Source organism: Syngnathoides biaculeatus, chromosome 5, assembly GCF_019802595.1.
Source record: "Syngnathoides biaculeatus isolate LvHL_M chromosome 5, ASM1980259v1, whole genome shotgun sequence".
In the NCBI taxonomy this organism is placed as follows: Eukaryota; Metazoa; Chordata; class Actinopteri; order Syngnathiformes; family Syngnathidae; genus Syngnathoides; species Syngnathoides biaculeatus.
In genome coordinates this window covers 3,530,506-3,552,794 of record NC_084644.1, presented here as the reverse complement: position 1 = coordinate 3,552,794, position 22,289 = coordinate 3,530,506, and the positions used below count along the sequence as shown (strand labels likewise).

Here is a 22,289-nt window from a genome sequence, read left to right as displayed (position 1 = left end):
ACTGGACAACTTTTGTTGTTTTGCATGAAAAAAAAAATGAAAATACGTTTGCGTGTGAAACGGTACAATAACAGATGCATCCATTTCAGTTTGGCCTACAGCGCAGAATTTATTTAAATAGAATCACTCAACAGTTGCACACACTTCAATGTTTCTGATGATCTTCGACTACCAAATAAGGTCGGGAAAGGGTGAGCAAAAAAAAAAAAAAACTTTTAAGTTATGGCAAACCGGGCAAGCACAAAATTATCTTACACCGCAAACCAATCAATATTGACGAGGTTTTTTGTGCAATATACGAATAACAGGACACCAAAGTAAAATCATAAAACGATCCACACACAACCTTGAAAATCAACAATTTCTTGGACATTCCGTGAGTCTTCAACCTTCATAGGGGTCGAGCAAAAATAATAATAATGCATTTCTAAGTGCTTGACAGAGTGCAAGTGACAAAATTCTATTCTATTCTACTAAGCTGTTGCCACCATCTGCATTCTTGTTTTCGTGATGCAAAACGGAGACGCAGGGACAGACTAAATTTTCCACGTGATCGTTTACTGATGAAATGTTGCACTCGGAAGACAATGAATTGAGTGTTTTGCCCATAAGTGGAACGTTCTACACATTCTCCACGCCGTCTTTGCCCTAACACAAACACGTGCTGGTGAGCAAACTGAGATTATCAGGGACCGGGACTCGGGTCCAAACGAGTTTGTGTACAAACTGGACAGATCATCGGTTTGACAGACCCAAAAAAGACAAACATTCACACTGATGGGCAAATAAGTGGCCTCCGGTTGACCTTACACGTGACAGGGAAGCCAGAATCCATCCATCCATCCATCCATCCATCCATTTTGTACAGCACTCGTAATCATGAGGGTCCCGGGCGAGGTACACCCAGGACGGCTAGTCTGTCGATCGCAGGAAAACATTCCCGCGTACAGGAAAATTAACGTCTTTGTTGAACTGAGGGTGCGCGTTTTTGTACAGTAGAGCGGTCGGGAGCCGGAGGACCAAGAACTTTCTATGCTAGAGATAAATAAAAATGTGACGCGACACGCAGACTCACTCTAATGCAGGGGTGTCAAACTCAATTTTTGTCGCGGGCCACATCGGGAGGGCCGTTATGACTTGTGAAACCATGAAATTCTTGAATCACATCAAATTTATGAACTCGTTTTGCAATCAGAAATCAAGGTTAACCGGTTTTCCAATTACAATGTTGTTTATGTTTGGTAGAAAGAAAAAAAAAAGAGCTCTACTTTATCATATATAATGACATGACAATTCAAGATTTTAATTTTAACAAGAATCATGAACGTTCATGAAATGATGTGGCGGCCTGGATCTGGCCCCCGGGCCTTGAGTTGGACACCTGTGCTGTCGCGGCACACGGAAGTCACACCCTAATTTCTGCTCAGTTGTATTTAACTTTGAAATCAAATTCATTTGCATTTACCTTGGGGAACTATTTTTTCTTCTTGCTTTAAATTCAAACTATTCGAACTTTTTGTGCAATATTCAATCAATCCAATCATGATTTATGCTTTTGTTTTCATTTTTCTATTTACATCTACATTTAGTTAGTGCATAGTGTTACATTCGCTTACAATAACAAATACTGTTTGGGATGTGAACCTCTCGTTTTTGATTTTACAAAAAAAAAAAATAATAATGATAATCTTGGTACTGTTAGTCATGATGGCGGTACTTGGGATGCTAAGTATTTTCTGAGGTGGTACTATGTGTACTGATTACAATACTGATTGTCTTCATTATCTGGCAGCTATTCCAGGAGACTTTCGACCAGAAGTGTGGGGGGGGGGGGGGGGGGGCGGATGTGGGGGTACATTTTGGGCTTGCCACAATCCAGTCGCAGGGAACATAAAGACAAACATTGTCATTCACACCTCTGGACAATTTAGAGCCTTCAACGAACCTGCATATTTCTGAAATGTAGGTGAAAGGCGGACTACCTTGAGAACATCCATCCATTTTCTTTGCCGCTTATCCTCACGAGGGTCACGGGGAGCGCTGGAGCCCATCCCAGGTGTCAACGGGCAGGAGGCGGGGGCACGCCCTGAACTGTTTGCCTGCCAATCGCTGGGCACATGGAGACAAACAGGCACAATCACACCTAGGGGCAATTTAGAGTGTCCAATTAATGCTGCATGTTTTTGGGATGCGGGAGGAAACCGGAGTGACCGGAGGAATCCTACACAGGCACGGGGAAAACATGCAAACTCCACACACAGGGAAGGCCAGGATTGAACCCGGGTCTTCATAATCGTGAGGCCGCCGGGGGAGAACACGCAAGGGCAAAAAGAGAGCAGAGCCTGCCCCACGACCTCCAGACTGTGAGGTAGACACCCCAACTCCGAGACTTTCATCCCGCCTGCATGCATGCATGCAGTTATATCAGAATTGACTGCTTCACTTGTCATGTTTAAATTTTCACACAATGCATTACATGTTTGAAGATGTAGATGTGTAAATCCAAAGCACCAGAGTGAAGCTAAAGCGTGTAGCATTGGAAAAAAGGCTTCGGAGGACCGTTTTACTTCATTTTAAGGGCATTGATTGCTTTCGTAAGCCGCGAAGTCAATTTTCCAACGCTCCGCTGACAGTTGCGCCTCGTGTCCACCAGATGGCGCCCTCCGCCCACATCGCCGCTAATAGGAGGCGCTGCTGGCCAAGGACGAGGAGCTGCCTGGCTCAATGTGCTTCAAGTGGCAGGAGTGGCAGAGGAGGTGCCCGTTCAGAGGGTAACAGCGGTGGCCCTCCTCGTCATTCAGCTCCATCTTGCAGTCCTGAACGGTACAAATGGCAAACAGCCGTAACGCAGATCCCCAAGACGCATTTTTGATTCTTCTACACGTGTTGCACATTTCCCGTTTAAGATGAATCAAAACAACGCAAAACCAGTACGGAGACGGGAGTCGTGACGACGAGCCCGGCTCGGCTCGGCTCGGCGGTATAATCACGGTCACGGCTGCGATTAAGATCAGGATCATTAGGATGTCTAATCGTGAGCCACAAAGTGTTTTCATGTTATCGGATAATCCATAGCGCGGCCGTGTCCCGCATTTACCCACCTCGCAGTGATAGCACTCCACGTGATAATCTTTGTCCATGGACACGACCCGGACGGTCTCATCGGAGCCCTGCTGGGGGAGAGATTGACAAAACTGAGGCCCGTCCGCCCAGAGGACACCGACTTCAACTTCAGACGGTCTGATTGTCTCGCTTTATGACCTTGCAGCGCAAACGAGTGTTTATTGAACAAAAAAATGTGGCGCTCCACACTTTTTATTATGTCTGAAAAATGCAATCGAATTGAATGACCATTCAACAAAGTCACGCACGTACGAGCCATCCTCCGCATAAACGCCTCACAAAGTGGACGCGAGAGCATTCCGGGAAAGTCGGCGCCAATTTGGGACACTTCGTTACTTTGGCTTTTACTCTTCATTTCTTCTCACGTGGATACGAGCCAATACTTACGGTCAAGAAAATAAGTATTTGAACACCCTGTTATATTGCAAGTTCTCCCTCTTAGATACATATTGCATATTGTCTGGGAGTCTGTTGTTAGTTAGAAGTGATCCGCATATCATCTAAATATGGCTCGAAACGACAGGGTAATATTGCCCTGGTCACTTCGCTCGATTGTGAGATGTTCTCTTCTTTGAAAAGAGCTTCCGTGTTCCATTGCAGGTGGCGCAGCGTGTTTTCAATGGCGAATGTCGCGGCGTGACGTCATGAACAGAGGATGCAGGCAATATGGCTGCCGCTTGGATGTCGAATGAGACTTCCGCAACTCCCCGCTCATATTTATTTTTTAGAATACATATTTTAGAATGTGTACAGCATTCATTTTTGCCACGGGCCACTTTGCAGTTGCCGTTTCCCTCAGAGGGCCGTTATGATCAATCAACATTTTTAATCGCCTCATTATATTGACGCATGCAATTTATGAACTAGTTTTGGAATCAGAAATCATGGGTTTTTCAACTATTGCTCATGTTTGGTAACACAAAAATGCTTGCAATATCTCAAGTTGTCATTTATGACGTGGCAATTTGAAATTTTAACAAAAATCCTGGAAGTTGACACACACGATTTGTCTTCGCGGGCCACATAAAACCATATGGCGGGCCGGTTCTGGCCCCTGGGCCTTGAGTTTGACAGCGGTGGTTTATAGGCATGACACTTGACCTTTAAGTGCTGAATAAGTTTTTTTTTTTTTGTACCAAGTATCTCCGTTCTAGTTTGTGCATTTTTCACGAGCGTCCCGAGTTGCAAAACACGCAACCGCAAAAGAAGAACTTGCGATAAAATGTCTTCATTTGACACATTTACCTCAGAGGGAAGGATGGGCTGTTTGCAGGAGGCACATTTCGGAGCCAGGACCCTGGAACAAAGAGTCAAGAAAAACACCTTCAGTGGATTTGCGGCGCTAAAACGAAGCCAATCCAACTACAAAGCTTTCTTCCCCCGCCAGCCTTTAAAGTTGAGCCGCGGTGTTTTTCCCCTCTCCGCTCAGACCCGATTCCGAATCTTGATCCGACTGAGCGGACGCCAGTTCTGCAGACGTCCCGGCTCTCCCACAAATGTGACCCACCAAGAATTATCAGATTAATTATTACAAAAAAAAAAATAGAAACGTGTTTTATGTGAGCGCACGGTGGCCAGCGTGAACAAAACAAGGTCCAAGTGTGCAGAACGGAGACTGTTGACCCGGGTTCGACTTCGCCCTCAGACAGTGGCGAGAACACGTTAGTGCTGTCGCGAGCAGCCTGGAAGCACCCGCACGTGCGGGGCTGCCGTCGTTATACGCTTACTGGCAGGCGTCCCGTTGGATCCGTACAGCTGAACAATAAACGCGGTGTGGACTTACGACAGATTTCCGCATCTTCATGGTATTTATAAATGGGGAGAGCTGCGGGAGCGGCCCGTGGCACAAATGAGCGATCGCGGTTATTGCGCCGCAGCGGCCTGACGCGAGACTGACAACAAAGCACAGAAACAGACGACGCATTTCTCCGGAAATGAAGGAGACAGAAAAGGTGACCTGATCTCTGCTGTGCTGTGTCAGGGGCTTGAGATTACATTTGGGCCTTGCGTGTCATTCCGTTTTCTTTATCATATCACGTTCATCCTCAATTTTTTCCAACGCCGTGAGCGGGAAGGACCGATCCCCCACCTGTGGTAGTCTTTAACACAGTAGATCTTGTTTTCAGTGTCCACGGTGAAGGGCACGCCGTCGAGACTCTCGTTACAGATAACGCAGCGGAAGCAGCCCGGGTGGTACGACCTCCCGAGAGCCTGCAGGATCTGGAAAGGGGACAAAATGAGTCCAGGATGTCGCGTGTTATTATTTGCGTTTCCTCGCGGGATCGTCCAGCGGCATGACGGCGAATGCGGGCAGCATATAAAGCGGCCATTCCCAACCTCTACTGAAGCAACTCAATGAAAAAATTCATTTTGTGTGTAAACTCAAAGTGTATCGTCCTCATCATCGTTTCAAGATTGAAACTTTTTCTGCTATTTTTGCCTTGAGATTTTTTTTCTCTCGTCTAAAATGCAATAAAGGTTGGGAAACGCCGACGGAAAGAAATACCGCAAACACTTTACCATGTCCATGATCAGGTGACCGCACGCATTGCACTTGTCAGCCGACTGCTGGAAACCTGAATACTTGAGCAGCAAAAAAGAAAAGAAAAGAAAAGAAAAGAAAAGAAAAGAAAAGAAAAGACATGACCGTCAGGGCTTCCAAGACAGTAAAAGTTGCGTGAGTGCGGTTATTTCATAACTCCTGCATGGAATAGCTTTCATTCTGGCAGCAGCGTTCATTAGAAAACACTTCCACAGTCAGCGTGGCGTGCATTCTTGGACTCGGCTGTCTTGAAATAATACCAGATATTGTTAAATAATATTCATCAAAAGTGCGAGAGGGACCGAAGCACATTTAGTGGACACATTTACAGTTGCTTACAGTGTAAGAAATGACCTACATTTCTAAAGAAAACATGTCGGGAACATATTTGAAAAAATGTTCCAGAGCAATGACCCCAGAGGTTTTTTTTTTTTTTTTTTTTTTTTTTTTAACAATATTAGCTAACAATCGAGTCCTGGGGTTAAGATGGTCTTGACCTAAGACGTTTCGACTTTACAACGCCCGTCCCCCATCCGCCATTTTGTCTGGCTAATGCTTGTCCGCATTTGTGTGCCGGTGTGAGCACTGCGGGTGCTGCAAAGTCTCTTTGACAATATAAAGAAATAAAAGTAAATGATGACAAAAGAAACGACGGGGTGACGACAATGCCACCTCTCACCTTGCCGATCGGTGGAGGTTTTGTGAATGCGCGCTGAACTCACCAGGAAGTCCTCTTCACAAAAAACCCTTCCTCCGACGTAGTAGAACGCCTTTCCTCTCAGCCTTCGACCTGCAAACAGCGAGATCCTTTTAGAAAATGTGGCTTTTCCCGTTCAAGCAGCGACAACGGTTGCCATCAAAGTTTTTATCGAAAATGTTGACCGCCACACGAGCTGTTGAGACGGTTCTACTCAGCGGTCAGGGAATCCGTACTGGTTTGGTGCTGGACATCGAAAGAATTGTCGGTAACCAACTACCCACCCTCGAGGACTTGCTCGCAACCAGAACTAAGACATGAGCAAGCTAAATCCTCTTGGACCCTCCACTTCTCGGTCACCAGCTCTTCCAGCTCCTTCCGTCAGGTTGGCGCTACCGAACGTAGCAAACCAAAACCGGCCGACATTCCAACAGCTTCTTCCCTCTTGCAATTAACTTCTTAAACAGCTAACAAGTAATTCAACTGTAATATATTGCCAATTTTTTCGTCTTGACTTTGTTGTCACATTTCCAACGGGCCAATTAATATTACTGTGTATATTAAACATTACTTGTGCACCATTGGAAGCAGTCTCATCACTCAGCACCGTTTGGACATCTGTCACGAGCCATCGGAGCGGGGTAGGACCCAAATGCAGGACTCCGAGGCACAGGCATAATGTCCGGTGGGTTTTATTTCAGAAGAAGTGTCCCCACCCGGTGACCCGGTGCAAACTCAATGAACTGGCAAATCCCCGTGACGAAATCTCCAACATCGTGCCGAATGCGCAACAGCTGTGACCACCAAGAGTGGTGACCTGGCCACACCCCTCCTGGCAGTGCTCCAGACCCGCTCATGACAACATCTGAAGAGTACCTGAAGTCAGCACCTCAAGCATCGTACTAACACTTAAAATTGCATATATTTCTTAGCGCCCTTTCCACAATAATAATATAATATATATATATATGTTATCTGTAGGACATTCATGATGGCGGCACGGTGTATCAGCTGGAATGCGCTTGCCTCACAGTTCTGAGGTCCCGCCTGTGTGGAGTTTGCATGTTCTCGCCATGCCCGTGTGGGTTTTCTCCGGGCACTCCGGTTTCCTACCACATCCCAAAAACAGGCGACGTTAATTGGACACTCTAAATTGTCCCTAGGCGTGATTGTGAGTGCTCGATGTGCCCTGCGATTGGCTGGCAACCAGTTCAGGGTGTACCCTGCCTCCTGCCCAATGTCAGCTGCGATAGGCTCCAGCACTCCGGCGACCCTTGTGAGGATAAGCTGCAAAGAAAATGGATGGATGGATGCTCTAATAGTTCGAGGACTCTGCACCCTTTTGCACAATTATCAAAAAAAAAAGTGTACCATTATTGCCAAATTACCAACGACAATTTCACAAACAAATTCCTCGTGTTTTTAACACACTTGGCAATGAAGATGATTCTGATCAAGTTCTTCAACTTCTACAACTACAGCACCAAAAATCGGGAAAAATGACACCGCTCAGAAGTAACAGACCCCCTTGCAACATTCAGCGTATCCTGCTGAACCTCAGGGAGCGAAATCAAACGGCGGGCCACCATCTTTGATAATGTTCTGTATCTGGGGCACAGAGCTCGTTGCAGGCAGGCGAGGAACCACATCTGGGTCCAACATGTGGCGAAGATTCTCATCGAATCGGATTACTGGACAGGTGCAAGCGGAAAAAAAGATCCGTTCCTCCGCACCAACGGGCCCAGACCCCCAAAAATGTATTTTCTCCACATGCCGGCTGTACACTGCGGTAATTCATTCCGTCTCCCTCCCGAACACTCAAACACGCGACCCTGGCGCAAGTCCCACAGGAAGACGGAACATTCTTTACATTTTTTAGGGCTGGAAGGTGTGGGAGGGGGAGCGACAAGAGAGAGGGGCCATTTTTAATCAGCATGTTTACTCAGGGCTTAAAAAAAAAAAAAAAAAAAGCAACCAGCACATAACTCAAAAAAATCAATTCAGAACCATTCAGACTCCTGAATCTTCATTCTTTATCCTACCGAGACGAATGGACTCTTTTGTCACCCCCGATCGAGCGTTCCAAATGTTTTGCATCCACAGCTTAAGGGTCTTTCCTCTCCTTCGGATTCCGGCCTGTTCCGTCCGAGCGAGGAATGCGCTGCGACGGCTTTATTAAAGTCAGAAGGCCGGGCTACCTGCTCCGAACCGCGTGTTCATGAAAATGCAAATGAGACGACCCGCGGAACAAAATACGAGGACAAATTCTCATTAAGGCCTTTTATGAATTCCCTTATGTAATCCTATTGAGAAATAAAAGCAACTTCGTGAATCATTCCCCCCCCCCCCCCACTAAAGCAGGGGGTCTGCAAATCAATGTTAAAAAGGTCCATTTTCCAAAATGTCTTCAAGCACCAAAAAATAAACTCAAAACCAAGAAAAGCTTTTCGTTTTTAATTGCTGCCCTGTTCCTTGATGAACTACTTTTGTAAAAATATTTTTTCATGCGCCGTTCACCGTGTCATTCATTATCCGCCGACCCTGAACTTTAGAGTGTCCAATTAATGGCGCCTGTTTTTGGGATGTGGGAGGAAACCGGAGTGCCCGGAGAAAAGCCACGCAGGCACGGGGAGAACATGCAAACTCCGCACAGGCGGGTCCGGGATCGAACCCGGGTACTCAGAACAGTATACATTTTATGTGGTGGCGGCACGGTGGCCACCACATATAATGTATACTGTAATTTCCGGACTATAAGCCGCGACTTTTTTCCACACGCTTTCAACCCTGCGGTTTGTGCAGTGATGTGGCTAATTTGTGCATTTTCTCTAACGGCCGCAAGGGGGCACTCGAGCGGAAAAGGTCAGCGCGAGACCGGTGGAATATATGTGCCGAGGAAGTGACTTTTACCGCTCCGGCCCTGTTAGCGCTGCGCTGGCGTGTTACTTCTGTGTCTCTGTGATTTTTACCAGTATGTTTTTTTTTTATTCCCCAACTGGCCCTGTTAGCGCGGCGCTAGTGTTAGCACGGCGGCGCTACCGTTAGCATCGGCGGCGCTAGCATTAACCTCTCTGTATATTGTCTTTTTTGGAAATATCTCGTGTTTCAATGTGGACACTTGCAGTTTTTACACGGCTGCGGCCTATGCATGTACCAAATGGTATTTCCTTTACCAATGTACTGGGTGAAGGTTATAACCAGTTGCGCTCCGTAGGCCGGGAATTACGGTACATGATATTGTAAAACAAATACCGGTACAAGGATCCGAGTACACCCTTGGATGAATACAGTTCTGTTTTCCTGCTTGTCGGTCACCTTGACGGAACCGCCGTGCTCACGCTCATCAGCGGGACTTGTTTCAAGCCAGCGAGCGTGAAAGTTTTCTTGAGGCAGGTATAAAACGGAACACGTCTAACAAAATACAGCACAGCGGAGATTCTCAAGGGGTGGGTCGGAACCGAGAAAGTGGGTTGCGGGGCCGTTTTGAGTGGATCGTGGACATGTGGTGAAAGGTTTATAACATAATAATTTACACTCTTAGAGTCGCTTTGGTCTGCAGCTTTCATTAAAATTCCTAAAAAGAAGAAAACCGATTGATGGGACAATTTCATAAATAGAAGAGATCAGGGCCAATACTGGACAAACATTTTCATACATGCACTTATGCTCATCTTGTTTTCTAATAATGTGCTCTGAAGGGCACTTTTACTATCAGTTCTTAACTTCAATAAAAGCGGGTCAGTGACAATAGGAAAAAAAACCAAAACAAAACGCAAGTCCCAGGATGACGGCAGCTGAAAACCAATGCAGCGCATTATTTGCAGTACTCTGCCACACTGCATGTGTTCTGGTGTTGGTAAGTACACATACTGTAGCCGTGCACGCGTATGCATACTCCTGTTTATGTGGTAGGTGGCGCGGTCCAACTCAACGCTCGCTCTCCACACTGTCCTCTTGTTTGTCCAGCTGAAATAACAGCAAGCTGTGTGCTCCTGGAGCCCGGCCTCCCGAGGCCCCCCCGTGCCCGCATTCCTCCCTCCCCCGCCCGGCCCAGATGCTTTTCCTGGGGGCACCTCGCAGCGGGCGAAGCCCTTGCGCTTTCACATTGAGCGAGCTATGAACGGTATGTGCCGTACAAACTCCCGTCAACCCCATTTTAGCCATGACCCTCACTCAACACCAAGCGTACTATTTTTTTTTTTTTAATTCCAATCCCTAACGCAAATAAGAACATGAGATGGTCAATCGCCAGTTTTAAACTGGAACCAAACTTGATTGCACAATAACCAGGTAAGGTTACTCCTTGGAAAACGACATCCTCCAGTACGCGCCGGTAACATGAGATGACATCGAAGACGCCCTACTTACAACTCAAGGATACTTTCAACGATTTATACGATTCCAGTTTCCGTGAGAAAAAAAAAAAAAAAAAAAGCGCTTCGAGGACACAGACAGTGACTATTACCGAAATTTCCGGCCTACAAGCTGTGACTTTTTTCACATGCTTTCAACCCTGCGGTTTATGCGGTGATGCGGCTAATTTGTGCATTTTTTTTTATAATGGCTGCAAGGGGTCACTCGAGCAGAAAAGGTAAGAATGAGACCGGTGGAATTTATATGCCGAGGAAGTGACTTTTACAGGGCCTGTTAGCGCTCCGCTAGCATGTTGCTGCTGTGTTACTGGCATGTCTCAGTGATATTTACTGGTAAGTTTTATTTTAACAGGCCATGTTAGCGTTAGTGCTAGCTTTAGCGCGGTGCTAGCATTAAACTCTCTCTGTGTACGGTCTTTCTTTGTAAATATCTCATGTTCCAATGCAGGTTTTACACAGCTGCGGCATATGTATGTCCATCCATCCATTTTCAAAGCCCTGATTCTCAAAACATTTATCCATCTATTTTCTTTGCCGCTTATCCTCACAAGGGTCGCGAGGAGTGCTGGAGCCTTTCCCGGCTGTCAACGGGCAGGAGGCGGGGTACACCCTGAACTGGTTACCAGCCAATCGCAGGGCACATGGAGACGAACAGCCGCACTCACGATCACACCTAGGGGCAATTTAGATTGTCCAATTAATTAGTGCTAGCGTGGCATTAGCGCTTGCGTTAGCACTAGCTTTAGCACGGCGCTAGCGTTAGTGTCAGCATTAAACTCTGTGTCCAGTCTGTCTTTGGAAATACCTCAGGTTTGAATGTGGGTGTCAATGTGGGCACTTGCGGCTTTTACACAGCTGCGCCGTATGCATGTACCAAATGGTATTTCCTTTACAAACGTACTCGGTGAGGCTTATAACCAGGTGCGCTCTGTAGGCCGGGAATTACGGTACTTACAACTTTATTTGTACCACCAATAATTAACATTGTTTTTGAATATGAACATTTTATGGTTGATGGTCAGTCATCCTGCAATAAAAAAAAATTGTACTTCAACATTCATCAGCACAAAGTCACCTACAGTTTTTCCAAATTTATGTTCACCATCTTAAGCTAAGCGACGACTGGGTGTAAAGTTAGAGGACATCTGCATGAAAACGTTGCAAATAAAAACTTGTTTTGCTTGCTCACACAACAAACTTTGTCCAAGTAGTCTCAAAACGGACGCATTTCAAAACACCACGGTCACCATTTTCAAACGCAAACAAAGCTAAACACTTTTTCCTGAAACCTGAGCAGCGCGCACGGAAAACTACATCACATTCATTCATGAACGACGGCACGCAGGGCGCTTGCGTGTAATGAGCTTCATAGCAAAGTGCAGTAACTGCCAAGATACATGACTCACTCCCTGCCGTAATTGAAATCAATTCCTCGAAAAAGAGACGGAGGACAAGCATATTATGCAAATCAAGGCGCCTCCTTGTCTTTCTGCAGCACCGTAGGAATACGGGTGGTTGTAAAGTTTTTTTCAAAACATCACAAAACGAAAACATCTTTTTACTTGATTGTTCTCATGTTACGACGCCAGCTACTGGACAAATATGCATATAGATTTCATTGTGCAGATTTTTCATGCTAAGGCCTTTGTTTAAGAAAGTCCACGTAAATGAGACCTTGTTTGGATCCGAGTAGAAAATGCCTTGCAGTAAAATTACCCGAACCCAAATCGCAGTTCACAAGCCGATATTTCAAGAAATGAGTAGCCAGCGGTACATTGAGGTTCTGGCGAGAACAAAAAAAAAAAAAAAAGGGGGTACGCTATGGCAAAATCTGTCCCCACAGAAGTACTGCTGCCAAAGCGCGGTGCCACTCGGTGTGTGTGACTCACAAGATAAAAACGATACGAGCACAAAGTTGCTGCGGCTTCCCATGATGCGTTTGAGGCATCATTGACTCACCGCCGAAGGCGTTTTCGAAACGTGGACATCCTGGGTCCAATTTTTTTTTCTGTGACTGATTCATTTCTATTTAACTTCCAGAGATTCTGGGACATTTGTTGGGCCTTTCATGTAAAAGAATCATGTAGAATCTCAAAGTTGGACAACAAATAAAACATGCCAAAATGTTTTCAGGCGCATTTTCCAAGGTCAAAAGCAACATTTTTCAAGCAATCCAAAAAAAAAAAAAAAAAAAAGGTTTTCCTGCTGTATTCAATTCATAAATGCATTGATAATTATTCTAAAACATATTTTTGATCGCTATGATTAAAACAGAACTTATGTAAAAGCAGAATGATTTAAAAAAAAAAAAAGCAAAAGGTATTTTACACAGTGAGTAACAATACAAATGTAATCATAACCCTAACCCTAAAAACGACTTAAAAAGGTTTGACTAATCCAAAAGCAAAGCAAATTTAAGCACAGCAAATTTATTTGTACAGCAGATTTCATACACGAGGTAACTCAATGCGCTTTACATGGTTAAAGGCATTTGAAAACAAAGAGATAAAACATTTAAAATGGGATAAAAACAATAAAAATGATAAAATATTTAAAAAAATAGTAATTGCATTAGCATTCTTTCAATATTCTTTTATTTTTCACCAAATACCGTAATTCCCGGCCTACGGAGCGGACCTGGTTATGAGCCTCACCCAGTACGTTTGTAAAGGAAATACCAATTGGTACATGCATACGCTGCAGCTGTGTAAAAGCCGCAAGTGCCCACATTGACACCCACATTCAATCATGAGCTATTTACAAAGAAAGACTGAACACAGAGTTTAACGCTGGCACTAACGCTAACACCGTGTTAATGCTAGCGCTAACGCACATTGAAACATGAGATATTTACAGAGAAAGATGGTACACAGAGTTTAATGCTAGTGCGGCTGTGCTAACGCTAACGCTAGCGCCGCCGCACTAACGGTAATATTAGCGTCGCGCTAACAGGTCCGGTTAAAAAAAAAACAACAAAAAAACCATACTGGTAAAAATCATTGAGACCCGTCAGTAACGCGACGAAGTGCAGTGCTAACAGAGCCGGACCGGTAAAAGTCACTTCCATGGCACATATATTCCACCCGTCTCTGTTTGATTGCCCCCTTGCGGCTGTTACAAAAAAATCCTCAAATTAGCCGCCTCACCGCATAAACCGCAGGGTTGAAAGCGTGCGAAAAAAGTCGCATCTTATATGCCCGAAATGATGGTAATTGTCTTTTCCCTCAGAGTGGCGAAAGTTCACAAAGGCGGGCCTTGTTTTCTCTCAAAAGGGCCCCCAGGAGTCAATTCGGCGTAGTCATCGTTAGCTTTGTGCGTGAATCGACCGGAGAGAAAAGGTGACGGCGTTTTGTTTGGCGGTCAAGGTGAAGGAAGTCGATCGGTGTACTTACTGCAGGAACTGCACGTGAAGCAGTTGTCATGGTAGAGGCTGCCCATCGCCTGGCACGCCTGGTTGGCTCCGTACACGGCCTTGTTGCACTTGACGCAGACTCCTGAGAAATGACAAAAGAAGCCAGAAAGGCGCAGGAAAATTGATTGGCGCAGTAGGTCAAATAAGGACCTTTGAACGCGCAGTAAAAGTTTGCTGTCGCTAATGCGACACTCTTTTTAATTAGCAGGTTACAGGCAAATCAAAACAAGTGTGAAGAATCCGATCCGGATTAAAAGAGTCAAAAGACTGCGGGGGCGGAAGCGTTCAATTTAAGACAGGAAGCTAGTTAGCGTGCTCCGCCATTGCGAGAAAGTAATACATCCCCGCTTTGCTTATTTGATTTGGCTCGGAGGCCGACGGGTCTGTAAATGGAACGCTGATAAAAATCAAAGGGCGGAAAGGAGGCTGCAAAGAAAATGAAAGATTATTAAAAAGAGGAGAACATCTTTTGACTTTCGTGATACATTTTGATGACATAGAAAACTGAACCCCATTCAGTTGATTAAAAAAAAAAAATGAAAACATTTCTTCTGCCTTACTCTACTTAAAGGTCAAGTGTCATGCTTATAAAGAGTCTAAAATAGATATTGTAATGAAAAATACATATAACATTATTCACTTAATATGAGCGGAGAGCGCGTCATCCATGAGCAAAGTTGCGGAAGTCTCATTCGACATCCAAGCGGTCGCCATATTGCCTGCATCGTCTGCTCATGACATCACACCGCGACATTCGCCGTTGTAAACGCGCTGTGCCACCTACGATGAAACACGGAAGCTCTTTTCAAAGAAGAGGACACCTCACAATCGAGTGAAGTGACCGGGGCAATTATACCTTATCGTTTCGGGCCATATTTAGATGATATGCGGATCACTTCTAACTAACAACAGACTCCCAGACAGTATGTATGAGCCAGCTCGGCGCCGACGGGTACATCGACACATTTAGCACCCCTGATTTACATGCGCGGATCTTTTTGGTACATTCTGAGAGGATTACGCCCCCCCCTCCTCCCCAACTATTATTTTTTTGTAGTAGCTCTATACACACCTCCCTGTCATTTGGAACCCACGAAGCTCTCGTCCTTTGCACCCGTGCAATCCATTTTTCACGACAAACCGGGTCTTTTTGAAAAGTATGACGAACGAATGAATCCTCCCGAGTGTTGGAACAATGTCCAGCAATACAACGAGCCGGCGTTTTGGCTACTACAAAGGAACAAAGAGCTACCTTCCCGCAGGTACAACTAGTAGAAACATACAAGACCGCTTGAGTGGGCGTCTTGCTACAAACGTCACTTCCTGCTTCTTCTCGAAAACAAATCCCTCGAGAATTTTTCATGGCGGGAGTGACAAAATTATGTTGTGTGGTGAAAAAACAGATGGGTCCATTCCGGCTGCCTTTTTTTGAATTAACAACAGACTCAAAATCATGCATTTCATGACATTGGCACTTTAAGCCGGCTGTGATAAAGACATCTGACACGCTGGTTGATGCAAATGTCAGCAGACGTCACATGCGACCGTTTACGTCTTCTGGCGAACTGCTAAATGGATCGTAAACGCTATTAGTGGACAATCGCTGTGACAAGTGACTGAAACAATGGCTACAAAAGCCAGCGCTAAATGCGTCTCTGGCACCGGGAGGAGGGCATGAGGTTATTTGTGAGCGGGTGTTTTTATAGCAAAACTCCCTGGTGACTCGGCAGCCCGTGTGCGGCCAAGCCCGGCCCGGTCCTCTTCCGACACGCACAAAGAAACGTCTGTTTCCACCGCGTCCAACACACAGGACACGTCAGCCTCGACTCTTGTATTGAAAAACGCGTTTTCAACTGTAGCTCCAAACGGACCGTGACATCATTTACATTCGGAATACGTATAAAGTGTTTGCAAGTGCCGCCCAGGACTGATAGGACACGTCATCAGGGAGCCCGACGCCTCGGGGGGGGGGTCGATCGAGCGATAACAGAGGGATATTATTGGCGTGCGGAGGAATGTTGCTCTTATGTAAGCCATTTTGTTTACGTGACAGCATTGTACAGTTTCCTGACAACAAAGTCACGAGCTGGAGAAAACGTCTCCCCCTTAAAATGTCCACCGGGGACGGTCAGTGTATGAATCGAACCAGGTAGGGATTAAACAGTGAGAGGACTCGGTGATGACGGTACAGTACATCCCATTCACCTTTGGACAATTATTCAAGGTCGTATCTCCTTGAAACTTAGACATAGTTGTGATTTTAACATCTCCACAAGTAGCAACCTCGCAATGAGAGTACAGTCTCTGCTTTTACGGTAGGAACCGCCTCCCAGGTCGGGCCGCCGCATATGTACTTTTGGGTAATGTCCCATATTCCAAAAGTGAGACGATTCATGGGACTGGCTGCTGGTTTTCAACGGGGAGGGGAAGCAAGACGTGATGCCAAGACCACCTCCCCCACTCCTCTTACCTTTCACAGCTGTCAAAGCTCTGGAATGGCGCAAGACAAATATGCCAAAGGTAAAAGTAAAGCCATCCCAACTGTCTGCACGCACGGCAGCAACTATTTATTATTTCTTATTTGCTTATACTTCAGGTAAATATGGGACCTGCTCAAATATTTCAGTCCTCTGTAAATTTGTTACAGCAAGCGGGTGGACACAGTCGGCCAGTGTACACCATTTATGTGGTGTCTGCCGCCAACCATCTACATCATTTCCCAACTACAGTGTTTAACTGCAAAAACTAAAATCAATAATTTGACAATTCATCAATTATCAAATCCATTGGAAAACTATTTTCATTAAATCAACAAATGTATTAAAAAGACCTTGTTTAAGTTAACCTATGGGCACGAGCTGTTGGTCGTGATCGAAAGAACAAGATGCGGGATACGAGCAGCCGAAATGAGTTTCCCCCACACGGTGTCTGGTCTCTCCCTTAGAGAACGGCTGAAGAGTTGGGTCATCCGGGAGGGGCTCAGCGTCGCGCCGCTGCTCCTCCGCATTGAGAGGAGCCAGATGAGGTGGCTGGGGCATCTGATCTGGATGCCTCCCAGACACCTCCCTGGTGAGGTGTTCCGGGCATGTCCCACCGGAAAGAGACCCCGAGGACAACCCAGGACACGCTAGAGAGACGATGTCGCTCAGCTGGACTCGGAACGCCTCGGGATGCCTCTGGAAGAGTTGGAAAATGTGGCTGGGGAAAAGGAAGTTTGGGTATCCCTGTTGAAGCGACTTCCCCCGCGACCTGTCCCGGAAAAGCACTAGAAAATGGATGGATGGATGGATGGATGGACGGATGTTTAACTTAAAATTATGCAACTCCTGGGACTTTCAGCCTCTCAACGAGGGCTGGGCACTCTTAAGAACCTTGTGATTTGATATTGATTCTTCAGGCTGTAATATAATACGATTCATTATTGATTAAAATGCATCCATATCGAATAAGTAAGAAGTAGAAATACACAGAGTAAAATGTTGACAATTTAGAGGTTTTTTTTTATGCCATGTAAAAAAATATATATTTTCAAGTATTAAAAAAGTATATCAAAATAGGCTTCAAAATCGTGAAGAAAAAAAGAAAAATACTGTGTCATCAAGTGCAATCTTGAACACCGAAGGAAAGTGACAAGAAGGGTTTAACTACACTCGTCAAGACAGTCTGATGAAAAGGACTTTCCATGAACTGAAATAAAGGTCTTGCTTGAGCCCTCCCAACATTTTGTGGGAAGCCGTTACGTAGTATTTGCATAATCCTGCTAAGTAACAAACACAGCAACGAAATAGCAAACATTTGCCAGGCTGGAATCTATTCCCGAGACACAGCGACGTGTCTGGGAGGAGGTCTCGTTCAGAGCCCCTCCAAAGAGCTCGCCAGAAAAGAAGCCAAGAATCCCTGGGAAGTGTTCCACGCAACAGCAGGATGGGATAAATCAACCCTCCATCTTAACACACACACACACACGCAGCAAAACACTCGACTAAATCAGTGTCTTCATTTGTTGGGAAAGCTGAGAGATGCAACAACGGGACGACCCGCCACTGATTGCGCTCTTCAACCGATCGGTCTCGAGTCTCCCGGGCACAAGCAGCCAAGGACAAAGAAGCGCCGATCGATGTGTCCAAATTCGTCTCTTAGCCCATTCAGCCGCACCGCCGGCGCCTCTTAAATGGACTTCTCTTTAATATCTGGGACACTCGCGACTAAAATGCTTTATTCTCCAGACATTCCTCTCCCAATTGTGTCAGTGTACGAATCACCGGCAGGACTATTTTAGAGTTTTTCAGATTTACTGGATGTCAGGAAATGCCATCCTCTAGTCTGTTGAAGACTAGATACAGTACATCCAATTTGCCACACTGATTTATGCATCCAGTGGGAAAAAAAAAAAAAAAAAAATGAATGGGTCATTTTGCTAAATTTGTGGAAATCCATCCATCCATCCATTATCTACCGCTTTTCCGGGTCGGGTCGCAGGCGAAGAAGCTTCAGCAGGGATACCCAGACTTCCCTTTCCCCAGCCACTTCTTCCAGCTCTTCAGGAGGGATCCCGAGGCGTTCCCAAGCCAGCCGAGTGACATAGCACGTCCTGGGTCGTCCTCGCCACCTCACCAGGGAGGCATCCGGATCAGATGCCCCGGCCACCTCATCTGGCTCCTCTCAATGCGGAGGAGCAGCGGCTCAACACTGAGCCCTTCCCGGATGACCGAGCTTCTCACCCGTTCTCTAAGGGACAGCCCGGACACCCTGCGGGGGGAACTTATTTCGGCCTCTTGTATCTTGTTCGTTCGGTCACGACCCACAGCTCGTGCCCATAGGTTAAGTTAAATAAGGTCCATCCGTCCATTATCTACCGCTTTTTCAGGTTGGGTCGCGGGGGAAGTAGCTTCAGTAGGAATACCCAGACTTCCCTTTCCCAGCTACTTCTTCCAGCTCTACCGGTGGGATCCCGAGGCGTTCCCAAGCCAGCCGAGAGACATGGTCTCTCCAGCGGGTCCTGGGTCGTCCTCGGGGTCTCTTTCCGTGGATTTGTGGAAATATGCCTGCTTTATGATCGGCCTACACATTGCTGACGTCGCGCGAGAGCATGACTCAGAAGATGAGCCGTGTCCGAGTGGGAAGCGCAGGACTCTGAGCGAATGTGGGAACAAAAAGAGAGAGGAAAAAAATACATAGGCTACTTTATAAATCGTTTCCCCTGGAGAGCTGTAAACCGCATCTCTCGCCTACACATTTGCCATATTCACATGGCTCAGCTACTCGTGAGCCGTGTTGTGACAGCGACGTGCGGCAGGACGTCGCTGTCACATGGAAGGACTCAAGAGTTACAACCGAGACGTTCCATCAGGAAATTCCTACCAGCGAGGAAGCGAGAGGCTGGCTGAGAATGGAACAGCGGAGGACACTGGGTTCCCGAACAGCTTTCAACATATCTTATACCCGCCGCTAAATAATATATCCGAAATCAAAACGGCCTTACCCAGAAACAGCTGGAGACTACATGAGCCCCCCCCCCAAAAAAAAAAAAAAAACTTTTCTTCCCAGAAATCACATCCGCAGACCTTCCTATCTCACCGACTTGCTGAATGATGGACAACGCTGCCAAGCGACTTGTCAGCACATTTGTCACCCAAGTTAATATCAACAACAATGAATTTGGTCGGCCTTAATACGAACCAAGAGGAAGTCGCACACAACTGTGGGACTCTCGGCGGAAAACAAACTGGACTGACATTGCTACTTTAAACCCTGATCCGGTTCGTCTTTCGCAAGCGAACTTCGAAGGCCGCATGATCACAAACGTTAGATGACCTGACATCGGATATCTTGACATATAGATTAAGACCAGGAATGAACTGGTGATCTAGCAGTTCTACCCAAAAAGAACTGAAACTCCTCAACTAATAAGCTTTGAGCAGTGTTGTGAAATCGACTGAGAACGCCAATCCAAACAATATCCTGCGGTGCAAAAGTACTTTGAAAAACCCGATACATAAATAATGAGATTTCTTTTTCGCTGCAACATCATACAGTGAGTACAAAGTCGATACCAGATGGAGCATTTCGCATGCGGGACATCAGTTAACGATGTGACCTCGAAAACTTTCAGCACTCGGAACGACGCTCCTCTTCTTGCCGAGCGAGCGCGGCTAATAAATCATTTAAAAGGAAGATCTTTCATAAAAATCAATTCAAAAAAAAAAAAAAAAAGGGATAGCGTCTGCGTTTCATAGAGCGCAATCAAAAAAAGGTGTTTGCTCGGATGTCTGCTCGACGGGTTGAAGGCTTTTCAGTCGTTAAAAGCGAAAGTTATGAAAGGAGAAATGCCTGAAGTGACCCGATTAATGACAAGCATGCTCGTCGCGTGAGTCAACGCGAAATCAATAACAAGCGAGTTCATCTTCAGCACTTCTGGGTGGGCAATTTCATCTCGGGAAAATTACAGACTTGTGGAATCGAGATTCGTCACGATATCTCACCAAAGTAGTCAGCCTTCGGTTGCGCGTTCATCTCCTTTTCCAGACGATTGGTGAGGGCCTCCAATTTCACTTCGGCGGCTGACTGGCCCGGTTCCGCCGGCTGCTGGACCGGCTTAAAGGAAGACGCGTCAGCGCCAACGGCCTTCCCGAAGCTCGGTATTTGACTCTGATCTTGACTCTGGCTGAAGATTTTGGAGACATTGCCGGGGTTTATGGTGGCAGAAGTGACCTGGACTTTGGATTGAGGTGCTTCAGAAGGCACTTGAGAGGGAGGCACCACGGGGCCGTTGGGACAGGAAGACGGTCTCAAAGTGGGGGAAGGCGGCGCATAGTGAGCTGGAGACGGCGAGGACGAAACGTGGAAGTCGGCTCCTCCCGTGAGAGGCAGCGTAGGAATGAGGCCCGGTTTTTCTTTGGGAAAAGGTGAGGAAGGCGGACTCCTCTGCAGAGCTGGAGGACCGATCGCGGTCGGCGAGGCAACGCCGCTCTCGGACAAAGATTGGGGACTGTGGCGCTCTCTGGATGAGCCCCACGGAGCCGAATGACGAGCGTGCGAGGGTGCACTGTGAAAACTGTTTCCTGGGCCGGGGGCAGCGGGAGGGATGTTCTGGTACGGATGCAGGTCCGAGCGCTCCTTATTGTCGTAATGGTTCCCGGAACCGTACGCCCTGCTTACCGGCGCCTCGGGCTGAACGGCTGCGTGGTTCTTCAGATTATCGCACTGCGAAGGGTGAACCCCAGAAGGCAAAGGACCAGACAACATTGGGGGCTTCGCCGCGGCTTCACCCGGCTGCCTGGAACTGCTGATGGGCGGCCTGTCCTTGGTGAAATACGTGCTGCCATTCATCCTCAGGGCCTGGTTGTTCTTGGCCATTTCTTCTTGGTGTTTCTGCATGTGTATTTTCGTCATTTTAGAAGCAAAAACTCTTCTCGTCTCCTCAAAATCGGGATTATTGCCCGCATCCCTCCTCGTACGGAATAAACCATCTCTGGACGCTTCGTACATGTTCAAGTCCTCGATAAACTTACTGGCCTCTAGTCCTAAATCCTCGTATTTATCCATTTTGAAGGTGGCAAAGGGTCGATCAAAGAGAAAAAAGTTTTAGACCTCCAGAGTGAAGTATTAGCTTAAAGTCCTTCGGCTAGCGGTCCTGCCAAGGAGACGCAAACTTTTGTCCGTTTCACGCAGGATTGAGTTTGTTTCGGCGCCGTCAGCTCCGTCGCGAACAAGCCGCCGTCTGTTTCCTTTGCAACTCGTCGATAGCCGCCGGGACTCGGGACTCGGGACTCGGGCTCCCCCCCCAGTCCTCCTCCTTCGCCCTCCTCCCGCACACAAGTCAGTCCCGAGGCGCGGGCAATTCATTCAAAAACTTCCACCGCCTGCGCGAACGCTGTCAACGAAAAGTCCCCAAAAGTACTTTGAAACTGTCGTCAAGTTGTCGCCGAGTGGTTTATTTGGTTGGAATAGCCGGTCCGGTCCGGCTCAATCTGGTCCTGGTCCTGGTCGTCGTCGTCGTCGTCCGCTTCGGTGAGCTCAGACGGCGGCGGACGTTCGGGACCGCAAACAAGGAGCAGATTGTTTTTTTTAAAGGCGCAGTGCTGCTTTTCAAAAGCGGGACCGCAACCACTGCAACAGTCGCGCGGTCACGGCGAATAGAAC

At 46.7% G+C, this 22,289-nt stretch overlaps 1 protein-coding gene across 2 annotated transcripts; it reads right to left on the bottom strand.

The window, feature by feature from the left end:
* Window positions 1-94: 94 nt before the first annotated feature.
* Window positions 95-22,254, bottom strand: limd1a (LIM domains containing 1a). Of its 2 annotated transcripts, none has more exons than XM_061820883.1 (8): window positions 20,630-22,254; window positions 14,128-14,229; window positions 6,388-6,455; window positions 5,644-5,706; window positions 5,213-5,343; window positions 4,369-4,420; window positions 3,102-3,173; window positions 95-2,816 (listed from the first exon to the last, which is right to left on the bottom strand). In XM_061820883.1, exons 1-8 carry the CDS (start codon window positions 21,690-21,692, stop codon window positions 2,679-2,681), a joined length of 1,689 nt encoding a protein of 562 aa, XP_061676867.1. In that variant the 5' UTR covers window positions 21,693-22,254; the 3' UTR covers window positions 95-2,678. The 2 variants fall into 2 exon arrangements, with proteins under 2 accessions (XP_061676867.1, XP_061676868.1); XM_061820884.1 differs by having other exon boundaries at window positions 3,102-3,170; window positions 20,630-22,252.
* Window positions 22,255-22,289: the final 35 nt, after the last annotated feature.